Below are 13,792 nucleotides of genomic sequence, written 5' to 3' on the forward strand. Positions count from 1 at the left end.
GTCGAATGAACTTTGACTCGTGAGTCTAAAGGCCGTCCGGCCTTGTCGTGACAAAAGGTGATCGCAGAAGAGATCCATCTTGAGATACTCTGCTTTGTCAGGGGCATGCCCAGCCGTGGTCTACTAAAGGCAATAAAGAGTTGGGATGACTTCCGGAAGTGTTGTGTCTTATCTATGTAGAACTTAAGACATCTCTTCAGATCTAGAGAATGTAGAGTTCTTTCAGCTGCCGTGGTAGGATTCGGAAAGAACGATCTAAGCACCACTGGTTCGTTAAGGTGGAAGTCCGAGGGGACTTTTGGAATGAAGCGAGGGTTAGTCCGCAGAATGACTCTGTCCTCCCTGAATTGTAGAAAAGGATCTTGGATGGATAGAGCCTGCAATTCACTGACCCTTCTGGCGGAGGTTAGCGCCAGGAGGAGGGTCGTTTTCCAAGAGAGGAACTTGATCTCTGCCTTATGGATGGGTTCGAAGGGGTGCTTCATTAGTTGATGAAGAACCACATTGAGGTGCCACGATGGAGGGATTGGTCGTGGTCGTGGAAAGGACCTGAATAGGCCTTTTAGGAATTGCTTGATGAGTCTGTCCGCCCACAAAGATGGGCCCTTAGCCGTCCTTGTGAACCTTGAAATTGCTGCTAGATGCACTTTGACGGATGCATGTGCAAGGCCTGATTGCGCAAGATGCAACAAGTATGGCAGCAGCTGCTGTGGAGTGACATGGAAGGGGTGTAAGCCATGATCCACACACCAGGAACAGAATCGCTTCCATTTAAGTGAGTAGGTTTTGTTAGTGCTGACAGCTCTAGCTTTCGCAAGGACATCTCTACACTCCTGCGGGATGTTCAGGTGGCTGAATTCGCGGTATTCAGGAGCCAGGCTGACAACTTCAGAGAGCTCAGGTTCGGGTGGAGAACCTGCCCTTGGGACATCGTGATCAGGGCCGGAAACTGCTGCAGGCAAAGAGGGGGCCGGGCAGAGAGGCGATGAAGCTCCGTGAACCAGTGCTGCCTCGGCCAGGACGGAGCAATCAGGATCAGAGTGCAGGGTTCCGATTTCATCTTCCTGAGAACCCTGGGTATCAGTGGGAATGGCGGAAAGGCGTACGCAAATACGTTGCGCCATGCGATGGAACATGCATTCCCGAGGGTTCCTGAGTGATGATGCCTGCTTGCGAAGCTTGGGCATTTGGCGTTCTCTCTGGTGGCAAAGAGGTCTATGTTCGGGGTGCCCCACTCCTCGAAGATACAATCCAGCACCTCCATGTCCAGTTCCCATTCGTGGGAAGGAGATCTCTCCCTGCTCAGTGCGTCCGCCAAGACGTTGTCCTTGCCCGGGACGTACTCCGCTTTCAACGATATTCCATGTTCCAGAAGCCAGTTACAGATTCTTTGCGATTCTCGAGATAACGAGATCGAACCCGTCCCCCCCTGTTTGTTCAGGTAGTGCATCGTCGTGGTGTTGTCCGTCCTGACGAGCACTGGGGAGTGACGAATGCGTGGTAGAAACGCCTGTAGAGCCAGGAAGACCGTTCTTAACTCCAACAGATTGATATGGAGTTTGGTTTCCTGTGTAGTCCATTTGCCGTTTATCTGGAGCTCCTGGAGGACTGCTCCCCAACCTTCCAGGGACGCATCCGTAGTTATTACGTGTGGTTCTGCTGGGAGCAGGAACGGCAGACCCTTTGACAGATGGTTGAGTGATGTCCACCATTGCAAGTGGTTGATAATAGGTCGAGTGACTCGTATGCGGTCCTCGAAAGAACCTGTGGCTTGTGTCCATTGCTTTGTCAGTGCCTCCTGAAGTGGACGCATTTTCAGGCGGCAGTGGGGAATGAGCAGTATGCATGAAGACATCATGCAGAGGAGGGACTTGAACGTGCGAACCGTAAGAGTCTTCCGCGAAGCCACTGCCTTGGCCAAGGAGATGAGTTTGACCTTTCTCTCCTGAGAGGGGAAAGCTTTGACACGCTCCGTGTCCAGAGTTGCTCCAAGGAACGTGATGACCTTGGTGGGTTCCAGAGTCGACTTTGCGGTGTTGAGGGTCAGTCCCAGGCGGTGGAAAATATCCAGACAGGCGCTGGAGGATGAGGTTGCGGCGGCCTTTGTTGGTGCCTTTACCAACCAGTCGTCCAGGTATGGAAACACCTGGTGGCCTTGCTGACAAAGGAATGCTGCCACGGGTGATAGGCATTTGGTGAATATCCTCGGGGCCGATTTGAGGCCAAATGGAAGGACACGAAATTGGTAATGTTGTCCTGCCACCGCAAACCTGAGGAACTTCCTGTGCCCTTTGAGAATAGGTATATGGTAGTAGGCGTCCTGAAGGTCTAAGGACGTCATGTAGTCCCCTTTGTCCAGAAGACCAAGAATTTCTTGCAGAGTCACCATACGGAACGATTGTTTCTTGAGGGAACACGTTGAGTGCCCTGAGGTCCAGGATTGGCCGCCACTTCTTTCCTTTTTGGTGGATTAGGAAGAAGTGAGAGTAGAAACCTTGTCCCTTGCGGGCCCGTGGAACTCTCTCTATGGCTCCCTTCTGTAGCATGGAAGCTATTTCCTGAAGAAGTAATCGTAGGTGCCTGTGTGAACGTTGGCAAGGTGGTGTCGTTGGGGGAATAGAAGTGAATTCTAGGGAATGTCCAAATCGAATGAGTTGTAGTACCCACCGATCCGTTGTTATAGTTTTCCAATTTTTTAGGAAGTATGTCAGCTTTCCTCCAAGTCGTAAAGAATGTAGTGGTGGAGGGGCTAGCTGGGGAGACAAGTCATTGTCTGTTGCCAGCAGGTCGTTTTTGGCCCTTTCCTCAGTAATTGGATTTGCCGTAGGAAGACTGTTGTCCCTGTTGTGGTTGCCGCTGTTGAAATTGCGGCTTGGACTGTGAATGTGAGTAGGAAGACCGATTTTGATAGGAACCTTTGTACGCAGGTTGGCCTCTTCCCCTGTTGCCACGAAAGGACTGGGTCCGGAATTGTAGAGTACCCAGAGCCTTGGCTGTGTCCGTGTCCTTTTTAATGGTGGTGAGGGCCCCGACGATCTGTTCACCAAATAGGTGCTAGCCATCGTAAGGCATATCTAAAATCCTGGTTTGCACCTCCTGGCGGAAAGTGGTGGCCTTGAGCCAACCCGGTCGCCTCAGGACTGCAGCCCCTGCCAGTTGCCGGAAACCAGTCATGGCGGCATCAATGGCACAGTCGATGAGCTCTGAAGCAGAGGTCTGGTCTTCTAAGAGAAGTGAATGTGCTTCCTCTCTGAGATCCTCCGGCAGATTCGAAAGATAGGGCGCAATGTCCGCCCAGAGTTGGCGATTGTAACGGCCCAGTAGTGCAATTGAATTAGCTACTTTCACCGTCATGGCCGACGTGGTAGTGAAGCGTTTGCCAACGGCATCCAGTTTCCTGCCCTCCTTGTCAGGTGGCGTCGACAGAGGCGAGGCTGGATTTCTTGAGTTCTTCTGCGCCGCTTGAGTCACCACGGAATCTGCTTTGGGGTGACCTGTCAGGCATACTGGTGCCGAAGAGGTGGCCTTGTATTTCTTATCAAGCCTGGGCACCACCACCTGTATAGAAGCAGGAGTTTGCATGATTTGTTTGCCCTGCTTCCATATAAAGTCAATGATTGGGATTGACCTTGTGGACTTCTTAGTGGGTTCCTTGTAGTCGTAAAGGAAGCATTCAGTTTCCTGAGTTTCCATGGACATATGGAACCTCTTGGCAGCCCGCTCAATGATGTTGTGGAATCCACCGATGTCTGCGGGTGGAGACTCCGAGGTCTGTGGATCCGGAGAGGCTGGAAAATGTGCCACATAGTCCTGGTCTGCATCCGGGTCAGACTGGTCGTCATCGACTTCCCCTTCCTCCTGTTCCCTCTCCTCTTCGTCAGATGAGGGAGCGTCCTGAATTGGCACCTGTGTCCTTTCAATGACCAGGGGAGTTGGCCTATGACGAGATGAAGGAGCTGGCGCCTGTGCAGCTGGAAGCGCGGCCGCAGATGGTTTCTCCGGGAACCTTTCCTTATTATCCTTTATGAGGAATTGTAGGTCCGAGACGATGGATGCGGGGAGACACACCATAGGAGTAACCTGTGTCTGGGGTGGAGGTTGGACCGGTTGTTGTACAAAGTCTTCCTCCTCTTCCGGCTCCTCGTCTGTGGTTTGGCACTTCAGTACCAGGTCTGATGGACTAGTAGCCTGCGTAAAAGAGTCCTCGTCCGACTCCTGACCTTGCAGTAGACAGGCCGGAGGTAGTTGTTGTAACCTACCGGGCGATGTCTGAAGTGGCGTAATAGGCCGTTTAGTAATTTTGACCGTGACATGGCTCACTTGCGGTGGAAAGGCATCCATGGCGTGGGATAAGAGTGCAGACTCCTTCAATGGTCCCGTAGACGTCGACGCTGGAGTCGACGGTGTCGTGGTAGGTATTTTCGACAACGGTAATTTACTCGCCGTCGACGGTGGTTGCGACGACGGTGTCTTCATCGACGTCATTTTCGTCGACGGCAAGGTCCCCACCGTCGACGGTGTGTTCGTCGTTGACGGCTTTCCCACCGTCGACGGGATGATCCTCGTCGACGAGGTAGACTTCGTCGACGGCGTTGTTTTCGTCGACGGTGTCGTCGTCGGTGTCTTCGACGATGGTCTGGTCGTCGACGACGAAATCTTCGTCGTCGATGGAGTGACCGGGATGGTCGACGGCGTAGGTCGACTTGCCGACGATGAAGGCGTCGTCCTCGTCGTCGAGGAGGAAGCCGACGATGCTGTCGTCGTCAACACTGTCGTCGTCGACGTCGAGATAGTTTTCTGCGCTGAATGCACCATAGACGCTGTCGTCGTCGTCGGGACCAGCGGCTGCTTCCTGGGGACAGGAAGGTCCTTGACAGACACAGATGTCTTGCCCTCTGAGGACTTTTTAGAAGTCTTCATAGGAGGGGTGTCTGTGGGGCTAGGGGAAGAAACCATTGGCCTCTTCAAGGAAAAATGCGACGCTCCAGACACACTCTCACCTTCGGACACCAAGTCATCAGTCTTGGTCTTGAGCCTGTTGAGCCAAAGTAGAAGTCGACCTTCTCGGTCCTTGAGGGTCTTGTTGGAGAAGGTCCGACATATTTTGCAGTCCTTTGCCTGATGGTGAGGGTAGAGGCAGTATAAACATGTTTCATGTTTATCCTCTACATGAAGTCTTTTCTTGCTGCAGGAGGAACAAGCTCGGAAAAGACCCTTCTTCTGACTATCAGACATAACTGTAGAAGATAATTAAATTCGTTTTGAGAAGAAAAGAGAAATTCCTGAGGAGAACTCAGGTGGAGACTCCCTAGCACAACGTGCGGTAGAAAATCTGAGAGACTTGGGCTCCTGGCAGGAAGGTTCTAGAAGGAGGTAGTAGCTGATTGGCTGTTTTTCTTTATTTGGTCCTTTTTACAAAAGGACCCAGATAGGCCACCAAGGTGGGACCCTTGGGGCCTGCTCTGTTTGGTCCTTCCTGCAAAAGGACGTGGATAGGCTACTAAGGTGAGACCTTTGGGCCTATTCTTTTCTATGTATGTCTCTAGGACATTACTTTTTTATATACCGGAGGCTCCCGTCTCGACGACGGGGAATGATTCAGGCATGTGAATCTATGAAAGACACCCAAATACTGGATAACCAGTGACACTACATACATTGGTCTGTCCATCACAAGGAATACAGAAACGCTTTTCCTTTTCTGGCATCGATGTAATTCAACCAAATGTGCGGGGTGGCAACAGGGAGCTCAGACTTAGACGTACAGAAGCCACTTGGATCATGCGTCTCCATTCGGTTGAACATGGTTTAAATTGTGAAAATGAAATGCAATATTTTTCAGGTGATTAGAGCAATAATGTGAGAATCGTGTTATCTTGTGTACGCATATCAGATCATAACATTCGGTCACCCGCTTTATACACTGTAAACAGATATATCTGGGTTTGCTTCTTTTCATGAATAATCTGAGAATACTTTACATGAATTTTCCTTCTTTGATATACATTGACCACACCATTTGCTCTTGACAATACATGTTGTATTCTTCCCAGCCTTGAGGAAGTCGCAGAATTAATTTACAATTGTGACAAAACATGTGTTGGCTGGTTTCTTTTTTGCTCAAATGACATATGGAATAAAGACAAAGAAACTTTCTACCCACCAGGATTATTGATCCTTGCCTCTGAATCCACTTCAACTGTGTTGATACGTTATCACTGTATGGTTTTTATGCGTGCCCAGGACTTGGTTGTAAAAGGGACAGGATGGTTTATACCTAGAACAAAAGAAATTCCCTTTTGGGCACCTTCATAGTGCAGGATCCAGATTTTGCTTCCAGAGGCCTAAAGGATATGTACTATAAGCCTTGCCACATGCAAATATAAATAATCTCTCACTATAAATATTTCTTTAAAAAAATGTTTTCACATTTATCTTCATAACATATAATCATATACATACATGAAAACAATCACAGAATAAAAAGCACTTTCCACGGTCCATCATTTTCTAATACTAAAATCTTTGTTTTCTAAAATTCATTGTGAAAAGACTTTTCATTACAATAAAACAAATATAAAATTAACTCAAAAACGATTATGTCGACTCCGTTTAGATGGAAATCAAAATTGTTCACATCGGCTTCCTCAGGACAAATTATACAAATCATGCAAACGTTCTTATTCTGCTTTTAGCAGCACTCATAAGTTTTCCATGGTTTAGGAACGTGATGAATCACTTCACCTATTGCCTCGTAGTTAAGTGTGACTGCACTATGCTAAGGTACCAGAAAGTTGAGCAAAGGGGTTGGCTTGTGCCAGGCTCACCCTGACAAGAATTGTGCGTGGTGTTTGACTAGGGCTCATTCCCCAGTCAACCAACAACCCAATTTCTCACAATCCCTCAGGATTTTCTCTGTTACTTACTGTCTATTTATTATGTGAGAGAGTTGTTGTGCAGGAGAATCTGGCATCAGTCATTGCTGAGCTCCCATGAGTCACCAATAGAATGTTGACACTGAAGTTAAGAGGAGTTAGTCGGAGAGCAATAGAGTTGGGGGGTGAAATGGTGGTAGTGCAGGTGACCCCTACAATGGGAGAACCAAGAATCACAAAACCAGAGCTATGTGAAGCATGTGTATGTGCTGAGGACATTCGAACTGGTGCAAAAAGAAATGACTGCTGAAAATGTGCTCACCTTTCTGGTCGTGCCATTCGGAGCAGCAGACTCATTGCTTATACTTTCTCGTTGATTCAGTTGGGAAAACGGCCTGGCAGCACCCCAAGACTCCAAGTACCTCGTCATTCGGACTGAGGCACGCATCTTCAGACCTCCATTGACTCTTGCTTTTGGCAAGTGATTATTTCTTGGGTGTCTCTCCTTTGTCTAGAATAGAAAACACAATAACATTTCTTGTAAAGAAAACATTTTGGGATGTGGTTGGACATTGGTATTAACTGTTCTTTAAGTTATCTGAAAGCTAAGAGCTAGTGGAAAGGCCACTCTGGTTAGTGATGCAAACAACATGGAATTTTTAGACAGCTGCTATATTTATATGACACACCTGATCAGAATGTATCCAATCTCATTAATGTATATAAACACGTGAAAATAGGTAAAAACATACTTTAGTACAGAATGATTTTTTTTTCATGTTATACAGTATTTCACATGGAGCAGGGATCACCAATCCTCACTTACTCACTGATTATGTGTGAATAAAAACAAAAATCTTTAGAGAACCTAGGGCCTGATTTAGAGTTTGGCAGACCGGTACTACATCACAAATGGGATGACTATCCAGTCCGCCCTAATATAAGTGCATGTTATCCTTATGCACTTGTAGTAAGGCAAAACGGATATCTGTAATTTTTGTGACACAGTACCTGTCTCCCATACTCTAAATCAGGCTCCTAGAATTAGTGAGTATTAACATACTTATTTCATTGGTGGTAATGAGCTGATGAGTATTCAGGACAATAAGCACATACAGGCATGGAAGAGATCATTACAGTGAAGTGAGGCAAAGGAGGTAAGGGATGCTGGCTAAGTTGATAGGAAAACTGAAGATGTGGGTTTCATGAACTTCCTAGTTTAGCACAATAATTTGTTGAGTTATTGTGCTGTAACATTTTATTTTGAATAGTTCTAGGTTAAAATTTGTAAAAACAATGAATCTACATTTATATTTTACATTAAAATATGTTAATATATATTTTAAATAATGATAAACTATAATATATTTTCCTACAATTTCCCATAAGGAGAGCTCAGCACTGGTGACCGAGATCTCCACCCACATGTGCAAAGTTATAAGTAGCTACTTTACACTTTTAAAACCTGTTGTAGGAGGCTCAACTCCCCAGATTTGAGGGTGTGGAGATATGCAAGTCTACAACTAGCTATATACTCACACTCGAAAATGGTGAATAGCAAAAAAGTGTAGAGTTACACATAGGTGTAGTTATAATTGTATGAAAAATAAGAACAGGGTATTTTAAATGCTGAGGGAAATACTGGGCGCACAGCTCATTGGTGAACCGCAGTGGCTATGTTGAAGCAAAGGTGCAAATGGGTTAGAGGTAAGACCCTAAACCTCTCAAAGTCGTGTCAGAGCACAACGTAAACAATCCAAACAGGACCCACTGCACACTTCTACTGTAAGTAAGAGCAAAATCAGATGTCACATTGGACATTAAAGTTCGTATTAATCAGAGGACATAAAAGTTCGTATTCAGCGTTCAAAAAAGGGACACCAATGTTCCGGCTCCTCTTTTATTCTTCAATAAGTGCCAGCCGACACGTGTTTCGTCGCCGGGAAACACCTTTTCCCGTGACTCATCAGGGCTGGGGAGGATACAAGATTACAGGATGGAGTACATGATGTTCAGAAGACAACAATGATGCGTACTCATTTGTGTTAATCATCTGTGAGGTCGTGCTGTGTGGGTGAGAGATTATGATCATGCAAGTGGCAAAAGTGGTGGTTGCATGTTATACCCACCTACAAGTCACTGTGAACGGATCCGAATACTCGTGTATATGGAAGGTAAATGGACTGTGAATCTATGAGTGTTGAGTGAAAAACCAAAAGGTGCAAAACTCACCAGTACATAACCTGTATTACTACTGCGTGTGCATTTGTTATTTAATAAGTCATAGTACACACGTATACAATCTTATGGTGCTCTGTCTCCTTTTCGTTTTGTGACATTACAGACCTTTGGTCCTACACAGACCATCTACAGGTATGATGCGTTCCATTAACCTTTTGAAATTATAGATGGGTCCCTGACCCCCGGTCGGTATGTTCTACTTAGATTGCACTGATCCCATAAAACTTTGCCTGTGCACTGCACCTTGCACTCACCGTTGTTCACATGTCCATTGGCGAATGCACCAGTAGCCACCTTTTGGTTTTTCACTCAACACTCATAGATTCACAGTCCATTTACCTTCCATATACACGAGTATTCGGATCCGTTCACAGTGACTTGTAGGTGGGTATAACATGCAACCACCACTTTTGCCACTTGCATGATCATAATCTCTCACCCACACAGCACGACCTCACAGATGATTAACACAAATGAGTACGCATCATTGTTGTCTTCTGAACATCATGTACTCCATCCTGTAATCTTGTATCCTCCCCAGCCCTGATGAGTCACGGGAAAAGGTGTTTCCCGGCGACGAAACACGTGTCGGCTGGCACTTATTGAAGAATAAAAGAGGAGCCGGAACATTGGTGTCCCTTTTTTGAACGCTGAATACGAACTTTTATGTCCTCTGATTAATACGAACTTTAATGTCCAATGTGACATCTGATTTTGCTCTTACTTACAGTAGAAGTGTGCAGTGGGTCCTGTTTGGGTAGTTATAATTGTACTCACGAGTAAATATACACTTTTGAATTTATCGCTTTGACTAGGCCCGAAAGTTTTTTTTCTACACTTATCCAAGCACTTAACTACCACTCAGATTGATCTTGAGTAAATCACACCATTTTATCCAGTGTTGGCAAATTGTTTACAGGAAAAGGTGAAACTTGGGATTCATTTATTTGGGCTCTTGATATGGTTCGTCAAGACCGTGGACGTATCGTACAAAGCAATTTAAAGGGACCAGCAGAAGAAGAACAGGTGAGCAAAGAATATTCCAGAAAAATAAAATCTAGGTCTCCAGAAAGATGGTGCTATCTTCATGATACTGGATATGAGAAGACCAAGTTCAGTAGGTAGGTATCGATTACAAAAGATTGTTTTGTTGATGTCCCTTTCAAAAGGGGAGAAGGGTGTGGCCTTCTGGCTATATTGATAGTTAAGGTGGAGAAAGAAAATATATAATCGTATTGAAAATTGAAAATTTTACAGACCCTACACATAGCATCCATATGTATAAGATGATGTGTGAGAAATATATTAAAAGTACTCCTTGCCTCATCTTTTTAAACAATTCCCTTTTGAGGTTGGTAAGGCTTCAATGCACAAATAAGCACGCAATGCTGAGAATTAGCAACACTGGTCTAACTTGAATGTGCTCTGATAGGATACTGATTACTCTCACCAAGGCTCATGGAATGCTAAGGAAGGTCAAAACCATTTTTGTGAAGGTATTGACCAATGTTAATTTGGCTAGCATTTCTCAAACAGTGACACCTTATCAAGGGCCATCCCCGTGTCCAAGGCTTTAGGAGCTATGGACCTGTAAATATGTTTGTCTTTTTCTATATTATGACAGTGCACTCTGGTATTGTCATTTGAACATATATCTCTTATTAAGCATGTTTGGGGATCTTGTTATAAGAGATTGCTGACCAATTTTATACCCTTGTGCCTTTTGCTAGATCATGAACTTTGGTGGGAAACACTTTTGCCTGACCAATTGCTTGTGTTGGAAGTACATTGTTCTCATCACCGAAAATGTCACTTTGCATGTGACAATTGCATATTCTACTCCCTGAGCACTCAAGATGTCGTAGTGCCTTGTTGCAGCCCATACATTGCCATGGAATGGGTTTTTGCACAATGCAGTTTGCGAGCTGAAAAATGGCCGATGTGTTTATAAATAGCATTTTCTCAACCGAGTTTGGTTTACAAACATATTGATTATTACTATTGATTTGGAAAGGTTGGAACGAAGTCAACCCAGAAGACTAGGCTGGATAATGAACTATCTTAAATACAAATTCTAGCACCCATTCCAGCCTGTAAATTTGCCACATTCCAGGACACTTTTTCGATATACATTCCAGGACCAAGTTTACATTAATGAACTTTCTTTTCCAAAATTTCTTAGGGGTTAATCAAATGAGGTGAAAGTTATCAGCAATCAAAACCTGGAGTTTGCAGATATAGCTGTAATGCGATCAAAAGCCCCTAAGCACTATTTATAACCTCACATATTAGATCACAGAAGACCTCCCAAACAACATCTGCAATGACATTATTGAAGGGCCACCCATTGTATATCCTCTCACCTCTTGATACCATTCTCTTGATTATCTGATGAGCCACAATCATCTGAAGCTCAATCCGGATAAAACCGAGCTGGTGCTTACTGGTGGCTCCCCCAGTCCCTGGAACTCTTCTTTTTGGCCCCTCACTCTCGGTACCTCCCCCCTTCTTTCTTCTACGGTAAAAACATTGGGCATAAAAATTAACCACCAGCTCACTCTTCACTCACAGGTTGGTGCTGTTGTCTCTTCTTGTTTTCTTATGCTTCGAACTATCCGCACTGTTTCCCGTTTCTTTTCCCCTCTGGCACTTAAACTCATTATGTCTGCCTTGGTCATCTCCCGGCTAGACTATGCCAATGCCCTCTACAACGGCATTCCGGCATACAGCCTCCGTAAACTCCAGCTTGTGCAGAACCAAGCAGCTCGGCTGGTGTATGGCCTTCCCCGGTTCCATCATGCTACACCTCTGTTGAAAAAACTGCACTGGCTGCCAGTCCGGCAGCGTTCGCTTTTTAAGATGGGGTGCATGGTCTTTCAGGCACGACTAGGAATGGCCCCGGCCTTCATTTCCTCTCTTCTAACCAACTACGTTCCTGTCAGACACCTTCGTTCGTCGGATCAGGCACTACTGCAAGTCCCCCGTTTTACCAGGAAAAAATGGGGAGGTTCCAACTTCTCCTATCTGGCTCCGGTATTCTGGAACTCCCTGCCGGATCACCTCCGAAATTTAAAACAATATTCCCTTTTTCGTAAGGGACTGAAAACTTTTCTGTTTACTCAGGCCTTCCCACTCTAATTGTTCCCATCCCTGTTTTATTGCATGCCGCTAAAGCGCCAAGAAACCGTAATGGTGTACGTTGCGCTATACAAGCCTTTTAAATTCAAATTCAAATTCAAATCTGTGAGGATATTGTTAGTTTTGTAGCACATCAGGCTTAGATATTTATCCAGTGGTAATGAGGATAACAATTACTTATATCTATAGCAAATATTCTCTCTAGAGGTTCTCTGTGAAAACCTCCAGTTGCTGACTAAAATTGCTGCTTTGCATCTGTATTTAACATCTGCGAGGCTAGCTATTTGTGAATGTAACGACAGTATCTGTATTTCTCTTTATGACCTCTTGAAGGACATCTACGCTGACATCAGTACTGTAAGGTTTACTTTTCATGCAATCTTGAGGATAGTTCTTTCATTTTGCATCCCACATTTGCTCCTTGCTACAGCAAAGAACGGCTGAACTGAATTACATCTACACTGCCATGAAAATAAAACTGCACTCAAAGTAGACCGTTCGTGATTTGGTGTAAATCCAGTCAGTAATTTTTTTTTAGATATTTGCATTAAAAAAGCGTCAGATGATCTTCTAAGAGTCAAACTTCTGGGTGTGTAACATGCTTTTTTGATTTTTTTATAAATTAATTAAAAGTTGATGAATCTGCACAAAATTCTGTTTACCCCAAGCATGATGCCGTCACTCCAGAATATCCTTGAGTGTGATCGTGCACTTTACAAATACAAATAACATAACAAGTTTAGCCTGTTCTTGGTATATTGGTCTTGTGCAGATATGTTATGGTGGGAAATATTGGGTAGGCTAGCATGGACTGAATCGATCTTCTGTTACTTCATGGATCAACATGAAATTTAGATGACAGAACAGGGCTTAACGAGTTGTGTGGTGCATTTCATGCAGTTTAATAAAATTAAATGGCACCAAAGCTACTAGAAAGTTAACACGTGATTTTTCATCTCTTGCTTTGCTGCATGCCAGGACCTTTTGCCCTGAGACCTCAACAGGTGGCAGAAGGCAGGCCACAGGACATTTTGATCGAATCAGGGCTTGGCTTTTATCCTGTACTCAGAGATTGGATGGTCACTAGGGCTGGACCCAAAGGTCACTATTTAGGCCAAATAATAAATGCAGTTTAAGTTAGTGTGAGCAGGACTTATTGCATAGCCTGGCTGCGGCCAGAGTTCTGTGCCTAGAAGCTACTGCACCAAATCCAAAGGATACAGATGTAGGCCTTGGATGACAACCAGGCCCTCCACCCAACTTCTGCTGCACAAGGTAAAAGGCTTTGTGAAGTGAGTTGTGTACAGATAGGAGTTGTGCACATTGAATTATTGACTTCCTTAATCTATATCCTACAAAAGCAAGACCATTTGCTTACATGAGAGAAATGATTAGAATTTAACTACCTTACAAAGCACAAGGGCTCTTCTCAAATGGGAAGAAAATACCCTTTCTTACCACGTAATGTGTGTGCTTTATCTTCGGACAAATATGGGTGTGAAAACAAAGTCCTCAAAGTCAAAGACTTTATATATTAT

The 13,792-nt window shown here is 44.9% G+C and overlaps 1 protein-coding gene across 1 annotated transcript in view; it reads right to left on the bottom strand.

Annotated features, from left to right (window-relative positions):
- Positions 1-13,792, bottom strand: part of ADCY7 (adenylate cyclase 7) — a 441,560-nt gene that overhangs the window by 145,385 nt on the left and 282,383 nt on the right. Inside the window, exon 11 of the mRNA XM_078670626.1 lies at positions 7,198-7,386. Within this exon, the coding sequence (XP_078526752.1) occupies positions 7,198-7,386 (189 nt within the window). The remainder of the gene's footprint in view (positions 1-7,197; positions 7,387-13,792) is intronic.

This window comes from Lissotriton helveticus, chromosome 12 (assembly GCF_964261635.1).
Source record: "Lissotriton helveticus chromosome 12, aLisHel1.1, whole genome shotgun sequence".
Taxonomy (NCBI): domain Eukaryota; kingdom Metazoa; phylum Chordata; class Amphibia; order Caudata; family Salamandridae; genus Lissotriton; species Lissotriton helveticus.